Below are 20,666 nucleotides of genomic sequence, written 5' to 3'. Positions count from 1 at the left end.
TAAGTTTCATTTTTTAATTCCAATGTTCTTGTCAAATCAAAGACTATTTAGCTATCAAAGGGGAAGAAAAAGGCAAATAAGGTTTCTCAGAAAACACAGAATTTAGCATGTACCCAGAGTGCTCCAACAATTCCGTGCACTACTGGAATTTCCTACTGTTTTGAATTTCAGACACACCTAACTGCTAGGCATTGTTAACTCTGGGATTTATCTGGCGGATCTACCCAACCAAAGCGTAATAAAGTAAGCGTTTAACTTTGTTTTCTCCTTCACAAAGTCCCTTCAGAGGCTCTGTATTTGTCACTCATACCTTTTCTCTGATCTCCAGAGCTCGCTTACACAACGGTTCTGCTTCTTTGTACTTTCCCCGTTTACCATAAAGTACTGCAAGATTGTTAAGAGTTGCTGCCACCTGTCAACAGCAGAGAAACATTAAGTACACTGAAATCTGCTGATACAAATGAACACATCTGCAAGGCACTGATGTGATCAAATTTTCCATGCACAGGAGAGACCTCTTGAAAATTGCAAGTGAAGAAATAATTACTAAATGCATGCATACAAAAGAGAGGAAAGAAAAACCTAAATCATGAAATAATTTTGCTGCCTTTGTGGAAATGTCATTTAGTGCACACATCTTCACATATTCTTCTCTTACAGAGGTACCTCTCTATACATCTATACTTTGAGCTGCCCTGCATCCCACAGGCCACAAAAGTACCACATGAATTTTGCAAAAGCTTGATTTACATTTTATTTACAGGCAGCAGTAAAAAAGTGCCCCTTCAAACTGAGTATAATAAAGTGATTTCAGTAAGCAAATTAATATTTTTCTTCACAAATTGATTTCCCACAGAAAATCCAGGCAACCCAAAATCAAGTATGGACAAATTATTTATGGTGAAACAGCACTGAATATAATGTGGCCTCCTACCTGTAGTGTTTAAAGACAAGCCAAGTCTTAAAACCTTCCCTGTTGAGTTTGATATTAGAATTAGTTGAAAAAAAGTTCAGAGAAAACCAAACTAAAATTATGATATTGCTTGTCTACAAACCGCTGGATGATCTTTGCCCAAAGTCTTCTCACGGATGGCCAAGGCATCATTCAGGAGATTTGCTGCATCTTTGTATTTGTTCTGGTCTCTGAATTGTAAAGAGATGTAATTAACACTGGGGATTCAGGAATGAAAAATCATAAAAATTAAGCTGAATTCACTATTGACCTAAAGATGCTACTACAAAAGAAGAATAATTGAGAATATATTCATGAATTAGGAAGTAGAACCCTGAAGCCTGTAACTGTAAATAGTTTGCTAGTTGAGGACTGTACTGAGCATGTACTATTTCTACACTGATGTCCAATTTCTACCTCTAGATTACCTTGAGGTGAATAATCAAGACACGCCCCCTCAGTAGGGGAAAAAAAAAAATCAAAACCAACTTCGTTCCCAAAGCAAAGGTAGTACAGGCAAAAAAACAGCAACTTGTTTTACTTTTAAATGGAGGGAGACATACAAATATTTTAGGGACTTCTTGAGGGTTTTAATAATAATTTTTAAAAAATATAACAGGAAAAAAATTCTAGTCTGAACATTAAAAGGTTGTAGCCAGATACTAAGTATTTATTTCACTGGTATTTATCTATGTCAATATACAAACCTGTACACCAAAGCAAGTATGTTCAACATAGTGGCAACATCAGGATGGTCATGACCCGAAGTCTTCTCCAGATCTTCAAGAGCTTGTTTACAGAGAGGCACAGCCACCTCATATCTACCTTGGGAAGCGTACTGGATAACAAGATTATGTAGGGTCCGTAATCTTGCTGGAATTTCGTAGCCACCTTGCTGGGCAGCAGCTGCTGCACTGCTATGCTGCTGTTGAACTGAAAGAAAACCATAAAATTTCAGCTTGTGTAAAAGATGACTGTAAATAAAACATCTCACATGAGTGCTCCGTGGCACCAAATGAGACTCACTGAATTTTATTTCTTCAATACACAGAATTATCACTAGAACATTCTTCACAGCAGTCAGGCTGCCTTGAACAGTGACAGTGGAAATGTGTCTGTTTGATTATAAATATCCTGTCCAGTATTGTGTTACTGTTATTTTTACAATTCTAGTAGCTCAAAGGGTCAAATGCAATAAAGCAATGAAGAAAGCAGGAAACTATTTCGTCCCAGCAAACCATTAACATTCTCAAGATTATATCATAATTTTGCACTGACAAATATGGCTGTTTTCATATGAAAGGAACACTAACATAGATAAGCTGAATACCAGCAGAAAAACTTTTTCCTTTATTCTTCTTCTCTGAACATACAGATTTTTTTTTGTTTCCCTTTTGTTTCCCTTCCCTTGCTTTGCCAAGGAGCCCTTAAGGTTAGCACATAAAGGACTGAAACACTTTGGATGCCAGAAATAACAGCTGCAAGACAAAATGCCCTGAGTCAAAGTCAACCTTTAAGTTTTACTCACTAACTCTCAAGCTTAGCCACTTATTTTCCAGTAGCTCCTAACCTTTGGTTGTTGCAACCCTCACTCTCCCACTGCCCCTCAAAATGTACTACCCCTTTTCTCTCCACCTGACCAATTTCTGGCATTTGGAATATCCCCTCTTATTCATTTTCATTAAACTCTAGAGAAGGCACAAGATACGGGCTCCAGCCAAGAGTCTGACTTTATTCTCTCCTTTCTATTAATCAAAAACCACTCTCACAGAAAGCAGGAGCATTTTTATGTCAGTGGAATCACACAAGTCCAAGCCTCTACTCAGAGCCACTGCCTGCCACAGCACTGAAGCATTTCAACTTGGAAGCATTTCAGCATTTTTTGGAAGGTCAGAGAAATCACTGACATGTCAACTTTGCCTTTTGTAAAGCCAAGTAAGGGAGCTTTGCCTCTCAACCTTCCTACTACAAAATTCTAGGGAAGCAAGGATGAGTTAGGAAGGAGTTCATGATCAACACTGACCTACTGTAAACTCTACAAGTCTTCCCTTCAGTGCTGGCTGTGGATAGCTTTATTACACTGACAAGAATGCAGTGTACCTTGCATGCAGGCTCATAAAGGAAATTTGAAACTGTTGATTGCAATGGTGGGTGCTTTCAGACTTTTTCCCTCAAGTCACTTGTCTTGTAAGAACCATTCCGCTCCCAGTACACTGGGACACAACATCCACATATTCTATATTTATACACATACAAAAAACACATTCCACTAAGCAGAGCTTACTTCTCTACCAAGAGCTTTTTTCAATCACTATCAAACATCTACATCAAGTTCCACTGCACATGCCTCAGCCCTGGTCACCTGAAGACAAACAATACTTCCATAATTAGTATTAAAACGAATGCAGACAACCTTAGCAAAGGACAAAAGACTATATGAAGAAGATTTCATACTGAAACCTGCCACAAGAATATCGAATCAGATCATTAAAAAGGTCATTAAGAGAATTCACTATCTGATCAGAATCTGCCTCAGTCGCTTGCAACTAACCATTCCGAGGCCCCAAAGAAAGAAAACGGGACAAATTCTGAATTTAAATCAGTCTGAAGAGCTTTACAGCAGGCAGTAAACTCTTTTAAAAAACCTAAGCCCCAGTTCTGTACATACCAATGTACAGAATGTGTATCAGTGATTGGATTCCTTATCCTAGGAGAGGCATTCACCACTCCAACTGTGTCCCAGAGGTGCCCAAGCATGGATCTATTTTTGTAAAGAGCAACTTTATATTCTGCACTGCAGAAACACACCAACAGTATAACCTGAAATACTTACTTCCTTGTCCTTGGTCATCTTCATCATTGGGAAATAGATCATCCAAAGGCTCTTTGGTGGAATCCGTATCTTTATCCTCCTACAGAACAACCCCAAACCCAAAAAATTAAATCTAAGGCATAAGAGGACACTCCAGTTAATCAGCAATGTCAGAAGAAAACCCCACATTCAGAATTGACAAGAATAACATTTCTCACTGAAGTTTTAGAAAGGTGCTGTATTTTAATATATTTACACACTCTGTCCCAAAACAATACAGGACACCTTCAGAAGGGCCAGGAATAGAAATGAGGTCTCCTAGATTTCAGTCTCAATTTAAACACACAAGAACACATTTGCCATTCTCACAGAGGCATTAGGTCTCATGAAAGTACCCAATGAAGAGTAAGCCCTACTCAGTACAGAATTGCCCAGGGTACCTTTTATAGTCATAAACACAGTCATAGTTAGGCAAGGGAGAGAAATAAGGAGACCTCAGTTTCTGAGTACTTAACTTCTGTACAAATAAAAAGATTTTGCAATTATAATCTGTAAAGTTCAAGAATCAAAAAACCAAACCAAACAAAACAAGAACACTTGAAAGGAAGTTCATCTCCAATAGTCTCCATCTGGAACCATATTAATTTCTGCATCAGTGTAAATTGATTTTAAGCATCCAAAGATCATTTCAAATGTGAAACAAAGAGACAGATTATTCCTTAGTCCTGCTTCCTAAATGTTGAGCCTACACAATATAAATAGCTGAAGTTCTCAGAAAATATGAGCTCAGTAAGGAGAAAACCCAGAGGCAGAACACATTCTTATTTTTCTGGTTCTCCATTCAACACCTTTTTTCACAGATGAGAAAAAGCCAACTCCTACCGACATTCAAATTCAGTGATGGCAGAGCAAGGGCACCGTAAAACCAGCAAATTGATGAGATTGCATCTCAGATGGGAAGTTCGTACTCTTAATTTTGATTCCAACTTCATACTGAGTCTATACAACTATTTCCAAGGCTAGAAACAGACTGTCCATATGGCTAGTAAAACTATAAAGATGCTTGGCTTACTTGGACTCTATTTGTTAATTAAATTTCAAAAAATGGAGCTATTTAATCCATCGGCAGATTACGGTCTGACAATACAGCACATCAAAACCCCAATATTTCCTCTGCTGCCCCTTTTCTGAACAGGCTTCACTGGCAAACTCATCTACAAATACCAAGTCATGGAACAACTATGAAAAATTCCAGGTGCAACTAATCAAAACAACTCTCACCACGTACAATATGTTAAAAAAGAATTGTCAAGCAGTCAGTTAAGCATGACTATAACACACCCATTTTCAACCATTAAAATTGCTGAAATACTTAAGTTATGAAAAACTGCACTTTCCAAGACACCACTGAGAAGGCTTGAACACACAAAATGAGATCCTTCTCTTCAGTGCCGCCTAATCTAGGGAAGCAAAATAAAATAATAAAATGAAGGGCAAATAAATCAGAAGTCTTTTAAAGTAATAAGCTCCTTCTGTAAATTAAAGTTGTGCCCATTTTCTCTCTGAATCAAAGAATACATAACACAACAGGCTTGAATACATGCAGATGATCAGTGTCTGGCAGATGGTCCTGAAAGGGGATGCAGTAACATCCTTGTGTATTCTCAACAGATACAAAAGTTATACACTGATTTCACAAGACAAAAATTAAGTATTTTTCCTGCAGTCAAAATAAGACAAGTCCTCTAGGTATTTAAAATGTCTGACAGCTTAGATTTCTCACTTATTTTAACTGCTGAGTTTATTGAAGCGACATTTTTTGCTTTGGTCCAGTTCTTCACATTTTTAAGCTTACATGATACTAAATGAGTATTCATCAATTTTGTTCCTCATGAGAGAATATATTTTATTATCTACAGACAGTAAAATATATACTCTCTTAAAATAAGAATGAGCTCTCAGAATCTTTCTGCAAACTATGTGACACTAGTAACAAGGCAGTATTTTAATGACAAATACATGTTAGGGACAAATAAAATGTATCTGTTATTTCTTGTTAAACGGTCAGATGACAACACATGTAAACGTAAGGTGCTTTTACTGTTTCACTCGGCAAGAACTTACTGATGGTGAAATATCATCGTCGTATTTTTTTAATTGATTCATGAATTCTAGATGTTTCTTTTCTTCCTCCAGCTGAGCCACAGACTGCTCACTTTTCTGTAGCTTCTGCTGTGTATTGGCAAGTTCATCCCGGAGCCACTGATTCTCCTGGCATAGCCGGCGAACCTGAGCCCGCAATTTCTGCTTCTCTGATTCCACTGCATTTAAGTGATTTGACAAGGCCATCATTACCTGAAAAGCAGAATGTGTCACATGACATACTTCCCCTAGAAGGCAGTCCTGTTCATAACATACAAGGCTTTCATTATTTAAACCTCTGCCAGCTGTGAAATCTGGTAAACATTCCCATTTCTCTTCTTTTTAGATACAGTTCTCACTTCTCCTCTAAACCTTTTAACCATTTAGAATCACAGAATGATTTGGGTTGGAAGGGGCTTCTACGATCATCTCTTTCCAGCCCCCTTCCGCCTTGCTCAAAGCCCCATCCAACCTAGCCTTGAACACTTCCAGGGATAGGACACCTGTTCCACTACCTCACCACCCTCATAGGGAAGAATTTCTTCATAAATCCAACCTAAACCTGCTTTCTTTCAGTTTGAAGCCATTCTGCCTTGTCCTATAACTACATGATCTTTGAAAAGTTCCTCTCCAGCTCACTTGTAACCCCTTCCATGCCCTGCAGCCTTCTCTTCTCCACCTCTCTCAGCCAGTCTCCAGAGCAGAGGGGCTCCAGCCCCTTGATTGTCGCATTGTGCCTCCTCTGGACTTGCTCCAACAGGTCCATATTCTTCCCTTGTTGGAGTGCCAACCTAGAGGAACTCTTTACTAAATAATTGTTTTCCATGACGCTATCAGAAGTTAAAATTGTTTCAGAATTCCCTGAACATTAAATATAATCTTAAAATACATGAAAAATTTGAACTAGATTACTGAACTGGAAATCTTTGTTCCACTAACATAAAATGGAGCAGTAATACTTTCAGCTTGGAGGATCACAAAAATAACCTAAAAACTAACACAGAGTTCTAATTTAGCACCTTCCAGACAAAAAAAGGATTTGGATACACGCTTACAGCTCCTAAAGATGAACACCTCAGCATAATGGTAATACTTCAAAGGGACACTTATTTGACTGAGATCTGAATGTGTAACTGAACACACAATTTATAGATGCACTTTATATTACTAATCATAAGCTTGAGTGTGCAGACTTTCAAGCACAGTCACAGTAAGGACAAAAAATAGAACACCCATAAAAGCAGCTTACTTGGACTGGGGTATTTTTGCTGAGCAAAGTTAAATGAAAAAGGAGCTTATTAAGTGAAAGCCAAACACTACCAGCAGAAGATATTCTCCCTTCACTGTTTATGCAATCTCCCACTGACACATGTAGAACAGCTGGCAGCAGTCTCAGGATGCACACCTTGCAAGACTGGACCACTGGTGAGAGTACATATCTTTTAAATCAGTTAGACATCCCCAAGTTACTAGTATTTCATCTCCTCAGTTTCATGTTTTTTTTAAAAAACAAAGTTATCTTTAAGTGGTTTTAAACTAAGTATTTTGTGTGAAACAGACGGTCTCCTTAGCCGAAATTTCAGGTGTCAAAATATTCATTAGGCCTTTAGAAACTAATTTTTCCTATACAAGTAAGGAAAACTCCAGGTATAATTTCCCAACACCAGTCCAAAACTCCAGACTTCCACCTATCTATTTACATATTAAAAACTGTTCTAATATTTTTAATCACTTGGTCAATTCAAACAGTGGCATTTATATAATGAGAAAGCACATTTAGGAAAATTGGGATAACAGGGTCAACATATTCAAACACTGAACAAGCTACAATGGCAACTAAAATATTTTGTAGTCCTACTCACTACAATTATCTGAATGAAAAGTCTGATTACTTCTTCAGCAAAGTTAGTTTCATTTTCATGGAAATAACACATCACTAGACCTACATGCATGCCACAAAAACCATTTATTTCTGTATCTTAAATTTAAAAAATACTACATTGTTACAACTCAAAGCATTCAGGAAGAGTAACCATATCAGGTCTGAGAGCAGCAGTCTGAAGTGGAATTGGCTGCCTAACAAAGGCAGCAAATGCAGACTTCTTGGCTCCTCACCACCACAGTTCACAAAGTACCATGTGAGGCAAGCAAGGCAAGAACATCTGCATCTGAGGCTCCTGATCAGAGCTAAGAATCAGAACTAGCTTTTCAGAGTCCTAATACTACACAGAAGTTACTCATTCATTTGCACATCTTCTACAACCATTAAAGGAACTCAACTACTGCAATTTTACTCCATGTATCTTCTAGCATTTTCCTCCTGCACAAGGCATCAAAGTGTGTACTTACACTAAGGCCCGACAGTCTGTCCAAGGCTTCTACATTCCCCTGATAACCCACATTTCCTTCTCTCACTCTCAATTCCCCACGATCCAATGCACACAACTTCCAGACCACCACACAATAATAGCCTGATCCAGAAGAGAAGTCTGAGCACAGTTATAGACCAACAGAAAGCCTATTAATGTAGAACTAACTCATTGGCATTTTCAACTCACTTGCAAACACTCTGCCATTTTACAGTGAGGACTGTCACATCACATCGTTTCAGGTTTTTGACTCAGTACAAAATATCATGAAGTTGTACTGTAAATATAGTCCTGAAAACCCAATAAACATGCAACTTTTCACTTCTCTTCAGATGGCATCTTCGTTGACTAACAGTCCATAGAAATTATCTCAGAGTCCTCACTTTAATGCACCAGTCAAAGTTGTTCAGATTCTGTACGTAGGTCTTAAACTTTAAAATGCCTTCAGTTTCTATTTTGGTTTAGTAAAATGTTCAGGAAACATTAGAGATTCTTAAGCTCTAAGAGCTCCCTGCATTGATGAGCGGCCCATTATAAGAGGTCTGTAGGCAGGGCGGCGACCCGGAGCGCGGCGAACAGGAGCAGGCAAACAGGGCAAGCAGGCAGGGTTGCTAGTCTCTTGCTGGCAAGGAGTACTGTGTGTTGTGTTGTTCGAGGTTTTTCTACTGGCTGTTTGGTCTTGTGGTTTCTGTTAGTAAAGGTTTCAACATGGTCAAAAACTGCTGTTAATATTAGTGCATGTGAGCAAGTGGAGCCCTCCAGAAAGGATGCGTCTGTACAGACCTATCCCTGCCCAGAGTGTTTGAGCTTATCAGTTGTTTCAGGGGATAATGTGAAGGAGGCGTGCCTGAGGTGTGAGCAAGTGAACGACCTTCTTTCACTGGTGGCTGAGCTTAGGGAGGAAGTTGAACGATTAAGGAGTATCAGGGAAAGTGAAAGGGAAATAGACTGGTGTAGTTCAGCCCTTCCATCTTTAAGGGATGCCCATCTGGACTCAGAGGACTTGCATGACTCCCACTCCCAGGCAATAGAAGAGCACCCGCTAGATGAAGGGGAATGGAAAAGGGTCCCTGCTCGGGGAGGTAATAATAAAAACTTCTCCCAACCGCTATCTCCCAGCCAGGTGCCACTTCAGAATAGATATGAGGCCCTGGCTCTAGAGAACCAGCTGAATGATTTAGAGGGACATTATCTGCCCAGTGAGCCTCCCTATTTGGATTCATCTGTAAGACGAATCTCCACCTCTAACATCAAGAAGAAAACAAGGGTAATTGTAGTAGGAGACTCCCTTCTGAAGGAAACAGAGGGCCCCATATGTCACCCGGATCCATCCCACAGGGAAGTCTGCTGCCTCCCTAGGGCCTGGATAAAAGATATTACTAAGAGACTTCCTGGGTTGATTCAGCCCACTGATTATTACCCACTGCTGATACTCCAGGCTGGCAGTGATGAGATCGAAAAGAGGAGTGTCAAGGCAATTAAAAGGGACTTTAGGGCATTGGGTCATGTGGTTGATAAGACAGGGACCCAGGTAGTGTTCTGCTCAGTCCCTCTGGTGACAGAGAAAAATGATGGAAGAAATTGGAGAACTCACATCATTAACAAGTGGCTTGAAGGTTGATGACATCAACAAAATTTTGGATTATTTGATCACGGCGCAACTTTCACGGCACCTGCTCTGTTGGAACCAGATGGGATACATCTCTCTGTTAAGGGTAGAAGGTTCTTGGTTCAGGAGCTGGCAGACCTCGTTGAGAGGGCTTTAAACTAGGTTTGAAGGGGGAAGGGGATGCAACTGATGCAACCGGGCTGCCTGGAAGCAGGCCCAAGGGTGCTAAGCCTGAGTTAGGGGTGAAATCATTAGCCCAGCTGAAGAGCATGTATACCAATGCACGCAGCATGGGAAACAAACAGGAAGAGCTGGAGGTCATGGTGCAACAGCAAAGCTATGATGTAATCGCCATCACAGAAACGTGGTGGGATGACTCACATAGTTGGAGCACTGCACTGGATGGCTACAAGCTCTTCAGAAGAGACAGGAAAGGGAGAAGAGGTGGAGGAGTGGCCCTTTATATTAAGAAGGTTTTTGACTCCATAGATATTGAAACTAACGAAGATGGAGTTGAATGCCTATGGGTGAGAATTAAGGGGAGAGCCAACAAGGCTGACATCGTACTGGGAGTCTGTTATCATTCACCCAACCAGGAGGAAGAGGTGGACAATTTATTCTACAAGCAGCTGGAGACTGTTTCAGGATCATCAGCCCTTGTTCTTGTGGGTGACTTCAACCTGCCAGACATCTGCTGGGAACTTAATACAGCAGGAAAGAGACAGTCCAGGAAATTTTTAGAATGCATGGATGATAACTTTTTGTCACAGCTGGTAGGTGATCTCACCAGGAGAGAGACTATGTTGGATCTGTTGTTCACAAACAGAGATGGGCTGGTGGGAGATGTAGTGGTTGGAAGACGACTGGGGCAGAGCGATCACGAAATTATAGAGTTCTCCATAATTGGTGAAGTCAGGAGGTACATTAATAAGACTTTTACATTGGACTTCCGGAGGCCAAACTTTGGTCTTTTTAAAAGACTTATTCAGAGAGTTCCCTGGGAAGAAGCCCTTAAAAACAAAGGAGTTCAGGAAAGCTGGGTGCTCTTCGAAACAGTTTTTGAGGGCACAGGAACAGACTGTCCCTGTGTGCTGGAAGACCAGTCGACGAGGCAAACGCCCAGCCTGGATAAGCAAGGAGGTTTTGGATGAACTCAGGTATAAAAAGAGGATGTATTGTTTTTGGAAGGAGGGCCAGGTCCCTCAGGAAGTATTTAAGGGGGCTGCTAGAGAATGTAGGAAAAAAATTAGGGAGGCCAAAGCTCAATTTGAGCTCAAAATGGCGACTTCTGTAAAGGACAATAAAAAGTGTTTCTATAAATACATTAATGGTAAAAGGAAAGGTAAGGCTAACCTTTGCTCTCTATTGGATAAGGAAGGGAACTTAGTAACTGCTCATGAGGAGAAGGCAGAAGTGCTTAATGCCTTCTTTGCCTCAGTTTTCAGTGGGAAGACAACTTGCCTACAGGACAACTGTCCTCCTGGTCTGGTAGATGGTGTCAGGGAACAGAATGATCCCCCCATTATCCAAGAGGAGGCAGTCAGAGAACTGCTGAGATGCTTGGACACTCATAAATCTATGGGCCCAGATGGGATCCATCCCAGGGTGATGAGGGAGCTGGCAGATGAGCTTGCGAAGCCACTCTCCATCATTTACAATCAGTCCTGGCTCACTGGTGAGGTCCCAGAAGATTGGAAACTGGCCAGTGTGACACCCATTCACAAAAAGGGTAGGAAGGAGGATCCCAGTAATTATAGACCAGTCAGTCTGACCCCAGTACCTGGCAAGATAATGAAACAGTTTATACTGAGTGTCATCATGCAGCACCTACAGGGTGGCCAGGGTCTCAGGCCCAGCCAGCATGGGTTTAGGAGAGGTAGGTCATGTTTGACCAACCTGATCTCCTTTTATGACCAGGTGACCTGCCTGGTGGATGCAGGAAGGGCTGTGGATGTTGCCTATTTGGACTTTAGCAAGGCTTTTGACACTGTCTCCCACAGCACACTCCTGGAAAAGCTGGCAGCCTGGGGCTTGGACAGGAGCACTCTTTGCTGGGTTAGGAACTGGCTGGATGGCTGGGCCCAGAGAGTGGTGAATGGTGCTGTATCCAGCTGGCGGCCAGTCACCAGTTGTGTTCCTCAGGGGTCTGTGCTGGGACCAGCTCTGTTCAATATTTTCACTGATGACATGGATGAGGGTACCGAATGCTTCATTAGTAAATTTGCACATGACACTAAGCTGGGAGCGTGTGTCGACTGCTTGGAAGACAGGATGGCTCTGCAGAGAGATCTGGAACGGTTGGGTCAAAGGCAGAGTCCAACAAAATGAAGCTTAAAGAGTCCAAATGTTGAGTCCTTCACTTTGGCCACAATAACCCCCTGCAGCATTATAGGCTGGGGACAGTGTGGCTGGACAGTGCCCAGGACGAAAGGGACCTGGGGGTTCTGGTCAGCAGCTGGCTGAACAAGAGCCAACAGTGTGCCCAGGTGGCCAAGAGGACCAATGGCATCCTGGCCTGTATCAGGAATGGTGTGGCCAGCAGAAGCAGGGAGGTCATTCTTCCCCTGTGCTGGGCACTGGTGAGGCCGCACCTTGAGTGCTGTGTCCAGTTCTGATCCCCTCAGTTTAGGAAGGATGTTGAGATGCTTGAACGTGTCCAGAGAAGGGCAACAAAGTTGGTGAAGGACTTGGAAAACAAGCCATATGAAGAACGACTGAGGGATCTGGGGTTGTTTAGCCTGGAGAAAAGGAGACTCAGAGGTGACCTTATCACTCTCTACAACTTCCTGAAGGGTAGTTGTAGACAGCTGGGGGTTGGTCTCTTTCTCCAGGCAGCATCTGACAGAATGAGAGGACACAATCTCAAGCTGCGTTAAGGGAAATATAAGTTAGATATTAGGAAGAAGTTTTTCACAGAAAGAGTGATTAAATACTGGAATAGTCTGCCCGGGGAGGTGGTGGAATCACCATCCCTGGATGTGCTTAAAAGGAAACTGGATGTGGCACTTGATACCATGACCTAGTTGAGGTGTTAGGGCTGGGTTGGACTTGATGATCTTGAAGGTCTCTTCCAACCTACACATTCTGTGATCATGTGCTACTATAAAAAATCTGAGTCAGAGGAATATAAACATGAATTTAAGGCTACACCAAAGCTCAAAGGCTGGAGCAAATTCATTTATTATACATGTGCTTGTTTGAGACCTTCCTATGCCATCATTTAGAGTTAAAATGCCACTGCTCAGTCCTTGAGCTGCTTGAACATTACCTGCCTAATGCGTGATGTGGAAAAGTCTAAACAGAAAATGTTAAGTGTCTCACTGATGACAAGTGGAGCCCAGTCATGAGTTTCAGTGCTTTAACACTGAACACGATTAGTTCTGAAACACAGCACACGATGGACAGTAACTACCTCTATTAATTACAGCACCTTTTGTCTTTAATATCCAAGAAAAATGTAAATGTCCCAGCATATTACTAACATCTGCAGAGAAACGTCTGAAATGCTTAATTTTTACCACAACTTTACCTGTGCTTCACTAAGGCCAAGCTCGAGCATTTCCAGTGACTTTCGAATCATGTTTGATTTTTCTTCAACCAGATTAGTTTCATCATCTTTCTTCAAACATTTCAGGGTTTCAAGTAAGCTCTGTAAAATTGAATTGTGTTCATTCTTCAGTGCCTCTAGTCCATTAATCACTTGCTTAGTTTTGGCAATGATTTCATCTTGAGTAAGCTTCTCCAACTTCTCTTCCTTTAAATACACCATTGTGGACATGTTTTCATACATTCTGAAATGGAAGAGCATGCTAGTTAATACAAAAGGAAAAATAAAACAAGCATATAACTCTGTAAGTGAATAAAGTCTGAAATGTACAATGAGAATGCAACTATATTTGTGCACAACTTTTATAATGTTTCATGTCCTGCGTTTGAACAGTTTCAAGTTTTCCAGTTTCTATTTCTAGATTTAACTTAACACGCATTGATAAACCAAAAAAACACACATAATGACACACACAGACTATGATGTGGCATTAGAATTTGTAGCAATTGCTGAAGAACAGGATTCTGGTTCGTGCAAAAGCAAAGTAGCTGGTGTATAAAATACACACTATAATAAATATAGCTATTTGCAGATGCCATTGATCTGTAGCTCTCTAAAAAAATCCCACAAAATAGAACTTGAAGAATTTGAAAAGTATCATCCAGCCTTCTGAAACAGTTCATCAGTCCATCATGAGAAAAGTCATCTTTTTCCTGCAAAAGGAAACACCAGCTTCATCTTTTCCCAAAGACTACAGAAGCTCTTATCACTATGTATTTTGAACATCACAGCTATCCCCAGGATAACTTTAATTCATTATTTTAGCTCTACACTTAACACATTCAACTGCCTACAGGTCAAGATGCAGCTGTTTTGATGAAGATGCAACACCTGTCTCATGCTGGAAAAAGCAGTTTGTATAGGACAACTCCTGCAGCAAGAAACATTTCACTGTGCTATTTTATCAGTATCTAATGCATTACACTAAAGATAGCAAATTTCTGGATGTTTGTCAACACCTCTACGAAATGCAAATGAAGACCTAAAAAAGTTTAGAAACTCACATACTCTAATTATCACACATTCCGTTACTGAAGTGATAAACAAGCTTAACAATGTAAAAATGCAAAGAGAAGACACACAAACCATTTCATCCTTTTTAAATGTCACCAGAAAAATGTTCCATAATGAAAATAAAGACTGAAGAAATTACTCCTCTATACCTCAGGTATCTAAATCTTTGAATGAACCAGCAAGTACGAATTAGAATAAAATAAGAAAGATTTTTCAAAAGCAGTAAATTATCCCATCTATGTGAAGACACCTAGGTAAGCATTGATAAACTAACATTTAAAATTAATTAAAACTGTATTAAAACTTCATACTACAGAAGCAAGTCTAATTTTAGGAGGAAGAAAAAAAAAATTAAACCCACTTAAGTCTTGAATTAAAACTGCTGTAAGAACATGCATACATATACATCATAACAACAGCCAAAGGATGTGCTCTTATGCTTTTGCATATTAAAAATAAAAGGCTGTTCTTTCTGTTTATATGTACTCAAATGACACTCTCTGTGATGATCACCTGCAATACAATACCCAAAAGGCACACCCCCTTGTTACCAAACAAAAGCTGTAGATGACAATAGGGTTTTTGTAATAATCTACTGTCTGAAAACACTGATTTTGGGGAAGCACAAACCTGGTTTTACCCAGATTTGATACAGTAACTTCATATTCACAAATAAATCAATGGAATATATAAATCTGTATAAAGCAACTAATCTAGCATGGCATGAGAAATTAACCCATGAAGACCGGATGAGGAGAATGATAGTCACACGTTTCCCATTTACAACCTGAGAACTATGACCCAGAATGCTTTAAAAGGCAGTTTTAAAGTACAGACTCACCGAAGTTGTGTAGAAAATGAACTGCAATTTAATGTGGACCAAATTTGTTAATAAATGCTTCTTCATAGTCATGTAAGAAATTGTTATGGATTATGCTAACTTCAGCACACAACTCAGCCCTAATTACCCTTGGCACACTTTCACAGCCTCAATTAACAATTTCCATCCTGAATGCACAGAACTGAACATTTGATTATCAGGAAGTAAAACCAGCAGAGACATCTAATGAAGTAACCATTTGTGTACCTTATGTGAACAGGGATAGCAGCAATTCCTTCTGCATGCCTCAATATTCTGTCATTTTACAGCAAAAATGAAAAGCAGATGTTTGCATACACACATGTAATGCATGCACAGATGCTGTCTTTAAAAAAATTACACATTTTAAACACCTCAGTAGAAATAAAATTAATTCTAGGTGATGAACATAGATAAATTAACACCATAAATTAACAGGCCCATAGCTCTGGCTGAATACACTAAAGCTGCAACTAAGGATGGCTAAGCCAGCACAGCAGTTTTGAACAGAGGAAAAGCAGGTTTAAAGATGATGGGGCAAAATCACACTAAAACCATCCCAGCAGCAGCCCTGCTTTACAAATACATTCCTCCTGTCTCAATCTAGCGTGTCAGATTTTTTAGCTGCCTCATTCCAACCCAAATGTAGCTAAAAGCTTCCACTGCCCCGGCACTACCAGTGCAAGGAATCTACTGGAGCTGGAGCCAAGGCAAAAGCTGCATCAAGACACAGACTGACCTGAAGGTCCTTGCAGCTGGGAGAGGGATTCTCAAGTCTCCTCCAGTGAACACTGTTAGAATCCCAATCTCTCCCACTGACAGGAGAGGAATAAATCTTTTGGGATAAGTTTTGTGGTCATCTGTTGGTGTTCAGAGTTTAATAGATTGTGCTTGGGAGAGTAATTCAGAGAACAGGAGGATAACAAACATGTAATTTGTCCTGCTATCAAATCTGACTCTTTGTAGGAGTAAAATTAATGAATAAATATCTGATAGCCTTTAAGGGTAGTAAGTGAAGGTGTGGGGCTATTTCCATGATTTTTTTAAAAATGTATTTTACAAAAGATCATCGTCTGTTCATCAAACAAGGCCATATTTGAATACAGAATCACATAACTGGGGATGGTTTTGTACAGGGCAAGGACTTGGATTCAGTGATCCCTGTGAGTCTCTTCCAACTCAGCACATTCTGTGATTCTGTAAATTAGATTTGAATATCCTGAGGCAGCAAATGTCACACAGGAAGCAAACAAATGAAGTTTGTATGCAGGATGTATACAGAGGAAAGGAGACAAAACCTACCCAGCTTTTCTATTGTCACTTCTCAAAAAATGTCAACTCTTTCTTCCTGTATGTTTCCCCTACAGAAAAAAAGGGTGTGGGCAAAGGCTTCTTAAGCTCCTGTAAGTTTTGTCCTGCACTCCACTGCACTGCAAGTGCAGGAATTCTAGATTCAAATACTAGTTTTTAGCTCAGTGTACAACTAAAAACAAAGCAAAGAATTAAGATGTACAACGGTTTATAAAACAGAATTTTGGATGAGGAAAAAAAATACACAATGCAGCCAGAGCCACAAACTCAATAGCTGGCTCAGGAAATATACCTTTTATATGTGTCTATTGTATGTGTCTGTTTAGATCTTGAATGCTACCCTCCCTTCTTTGTTTGTGAGACTGACTGTGCTGAAGTACAAAAGTCATTTAATGCTTTCCAACTTTTGGAAAAATCAAATCACTGTGTTAAAACACACAGAAGTTAGTTAACTTTGACAGACCAACATAAAAAGCACTGCAACATCTACAGAGGAGGTTTCCACAGCACTTCGTAACATAAGCTCAAAAGAAAGAAATGGACTGAGGATGGCAAGAGTTTGAACCAAAGAAAGCGAGAGAGCAAAGCCAAGTCTTCAGTCGTGTAACCACTGGGATAATCTCATCATATACAAACAACTTAAGTGGCTGTTATCTTTAATCGCTTTAAGTATTTTGTTATTCATAAAACTTGCAAACCAACTACACCAGTAATGCTGACATCACAAATTTGTGCCTAAATTCTCCCACAGACACACACATATCACAGCCAGCTACCTAAGCTCTCTAGCTCATACTGAAAGATCTCTTAAAGAGCTTTTCCTACTCAGCTGCTTTTAAAGAAGAGCCATTTTCCTGCAGATCACCTCAAAATATTCCTGTGCCAAAAAATTAATTATTCTCTCTTTACTTAAGAAAATTTGAAGTATTTTATTCTAAAAAACCCATGATTTTTTTCCTTGATTAAAGATAAGCATGGATCCTAAAAACAAATAAATAAAACCATTCTAATTTTTCTTCCTTGTTATGAATCCCTAAGGACTTCCCCTCTCTGTATTGATATTTTTATTATTTAATGGGTTTCAAGTACTAAAAGCTTGGAAGATAAATTCTAAATGCATTTATCATCTGATCACTATTGCTGCAAAACCCAATTTTAAATAAATGAATTATAAAACCCCCCAAGTCTAAACTGCTTTGTCAAACCAAATTCTCCCTAAACTTTTTTTTTCCTGAATTTACAGCTAACAGGCAACATAGCTGAAAATGAAACAATAACGTGTTTGCCTATAAAAAAATCTTCTTCCCAACAGTAAAAGCTGCTACAAGACTGGCTCAAGCCATACCTAGGGGCTCTGTCACCTACATGCAGTGCAAATTCCACAAAGTTATGGTGGAAAGTTATACTTATTTGAGCTTTTTGTATCTCTAATAGGGACCTATCACTTCACTGTTCCCTAACAAAAATCAGCCTATTCAAGGCTTTTAACCCTAATTTCACTCTTAGTTCCTCCTTAATTACATGGCAGGGCTCAGCATTCTACATCTGCCATGTGCTTGTATCAATTTTGTATGAGCTGCAAATTACAAGTCATTAATTCCCTGCTCAGAACAAGAACACGTCTCATTACATCATGGAAGGCACTATCTTCAAATACTAGGAGCTGCTTTAACTGCTAATCTTCATAATGTGGAAAACTGCCTTCTCAAACAATCCTCAAAACATTACAGGCTGCTCCAAGCACGAAGAGAAACCGAGCAACAAAGGCAAGAGATGAAAAACAGTTTGGGAAGGACTGAGGAGTGTGTCAAACGCTGCATTAGCCGCACCCCTCCTGCAGGCAGCTCAGCGGCTGCAGAAATGACAAGGATGAATCATTCACGGATGCCTTTCAGACGCTGAGAAAGGTATTTGTAAAAGCACTCAGATAACAAACACTCAATTTGGACTATATTGCTGTTATGGTTTTCAGTCAGAATCTCCACGTTTGAAAGAACAATGATTACCCGTTGTTTTTTTTCAAATTTAAGATGCTAAAATTCTCTTTACCTGTGAGACTATTTCTGCTGTCACAAGTCATATTCCCATAAGGAATATTTATAATCTTTTCCCTGTCTGATTTGCTTTCCTTTTACTTAAAATGATCCCTTATACTCAGGAATTTTGTTCCATTACATGATCTCTAAACTCCCAGAGGAAAGCAGCTTTTCCCTCTAGACATATTCAAGACTGCAGCTTTCCTGCCAGTGCCAGTCATCACTCTTCTCATCATCTATATTTGAATCGGCATAGAATAGAAAATCTGGAACTGCACCTGCAAACAGTGTCCTGGTGGAGGTCAGACTCGAGGCACACTGGCTGACCCAGTTCTATAAACAGAACACTGCTGCCCCTCTGCACTGCCTCGGCTTTCCAAATGCACCAGCTCAGGAAGCACCTTCAGCATGTACCACACAGGTACACGAGCTGCCTTAAAAATAACTCCGTGAGGCCAATTAGCAGCACACACTGGAGGCTGTAAATCACTGACCAGAAGCAGGTAAGAGGATGGAGTTACACATGACCTAGCAACCAATATTAAGCTACAGAGAAACTGCCCCTCTCCAAGAGGAGTCACTTTTTTTCTCCAATTTCCAGCTAGTAAGCATCTGAATTTTAAAACGATCTTACTGTGCTCCTCCTGCTAGCCTTCAATCCAGAGCTAGCCCTGAATGTAGAAGTCTGTCCTACCACTTGGTTTAAAGTGAAGATATGCTAGGTAAATACTGTAAAAAGGACATTTGTAGTCCTTTAATGTCAAGGGCACATACCCCAAGAAAAGCTCAGAATCACATTTGGGATTTGACCTACAGCCTTACCATCACAAAATGTCTGTGTTGGTAAGTAACCTGGACAAACACTCAAGCTTTGCAAAGTTTTGACATTTCTAAAGGCAAGCCCAGAGGTTTCTGCAGAAATGCACAGAACATTAATAATAAGCAAAGGACTAAGCAATTGACTAAAAAGGAGTAAAACAAAAAAACCCCTTGAATACTGTCAGAAATTTGCACATCTCCAGCAAGGCTGTTCCTTTTCTCTTATGACTGCCAGGAGCAGCCTACTCTCCACATGGCAGCAGTGGGAAGGGGCTGTGTGGCCTCACGTTCTACCCCTGCATCACAGCAGCATCCACCTCTAAAAAACACCCTGTCAGCCTCCAGGAAACCCCAGTGGCTACCAATAAGCCCATGCACTGCATTAAACTATGTTTAAGTGAAGAGGATTATGTACTTGTTTAGCTGAAGAACGCAGCCACTGTACATCTACCTTAATAAATCCTGGCATCTTTAAATGTTGGGGACAGCTATTAAAAAAATTAAAAATCATGCCTTTCAGGGGAAATCTTCAGATTCTTTGGAAGATGAAGAAATTATTACGGAGAAACGCAGACTAACAAACCATATTTGCTGGAAAAAAAAGAGATCACAGCAAAAATAGCTCCTATAAAGCCCTTAGCAAGGGTGATGCTGACAATTCTCTTTGAGAAAGCACAAGCTAAGATGATTTGCACTGCTGAGAAAGTACAAGCTATGAAGATTTGCTCTGCTGTAGAGTTCTTTGATTTAGATTTCTGTAGTGTGCTACTTCAACAGTAATGAACACTTTCTCAGCAATCATACCTGGATTCTTAAAGATAACAAATCTAATACTATTTTGAAAAAAATACTTCTGCACATTTCAAAGACAACAGGGAAAAATGCCTTGAGAGTTATTTCAGCCCTCAGCCTTCTTCTGTAGCAAGCAAACTATTTTCATGAAAATTATTACCTCCTGCTGAAATAATTGAGTTAAAAATCTGTATACAATATAAAAGTATTCAGTGACATAAAAGCATTCTTTAACTACACGGATTATTCTTCCTCTTAAAGGAAAGATTATGGGGTCAATCCCTTGACCGTACTGCACTGAATAAACACTGGCTAGTAGCTAGCATTTCAATTATCATGATACA

The 20,666-nt window shown here is 40.0% G+C and overlaps 1 protein-coding gene across 6 annotated transcripts in view; it reads right to left on the bottom strand.

The window, feature by feature from the left end:
* The window catches only part of KLC1 (kinesin light chain 1), a 49,273-nt gene that overhangs the window by 18,620 nt on the left and 9,987 nt on the right, over window positions 1-20,666 (bottom strand). For all 6 annotated transcript variants that reach the window (XM_066188895.1, XM_066188894.1, XM_066188896.1 and 3 more), the window contains exons 2-7: window positions 13,414-13,675; window positions 5,889-6,119; window positions 3,786-3,864; window positions 1,660-1,885; window positions 1,056-1,143; window positions 311-412 (exon numbers count right to left, since the gene is read on the bottom strand). In XM_066188895.1, coding sequence (XP_066044992.1) covers window positions 311-412; window positions 1,056-1,143; window positions 1,660-1,885; window positions 3,786-3,864; window positions 5,889-6,119; window positions 13,414-13,674 — 987 coding nt within the window. In that variant the 5' untranslated portion in view covers window position 13,675. The remainder of the gene's footprint in view (window positions 1-310; window positions 413-1,055; window positions 1,144-1,659; window positions 1,886-3,785; window positions 3,865-5,888; window positions 6,120-13,413; window positions 13,676-20,666) is intronic.

The sequence above is a fragment of the Chamaea fasciata genome, unplaced genomic scaffold (genome assembly GCF_029207755.1).
Source record: "Chamaea fasciata isolate MVZ Bird 193981 ecotype frontalis unplaced genomic scaffold, bChaFas1.0.hap1 SCAF_7, whole genome shotgun sequence".
NCBI classification, from domain to species: domain Eukaryota; kingdom Metazoa; phylum Chordata; class Aves; order Passeriformes; family Sylviidae; genus Chamaea; species Chamaea fasciata.
This window is presented reverse-complemented; position numbering and strand designations above follow the sequence as displayed.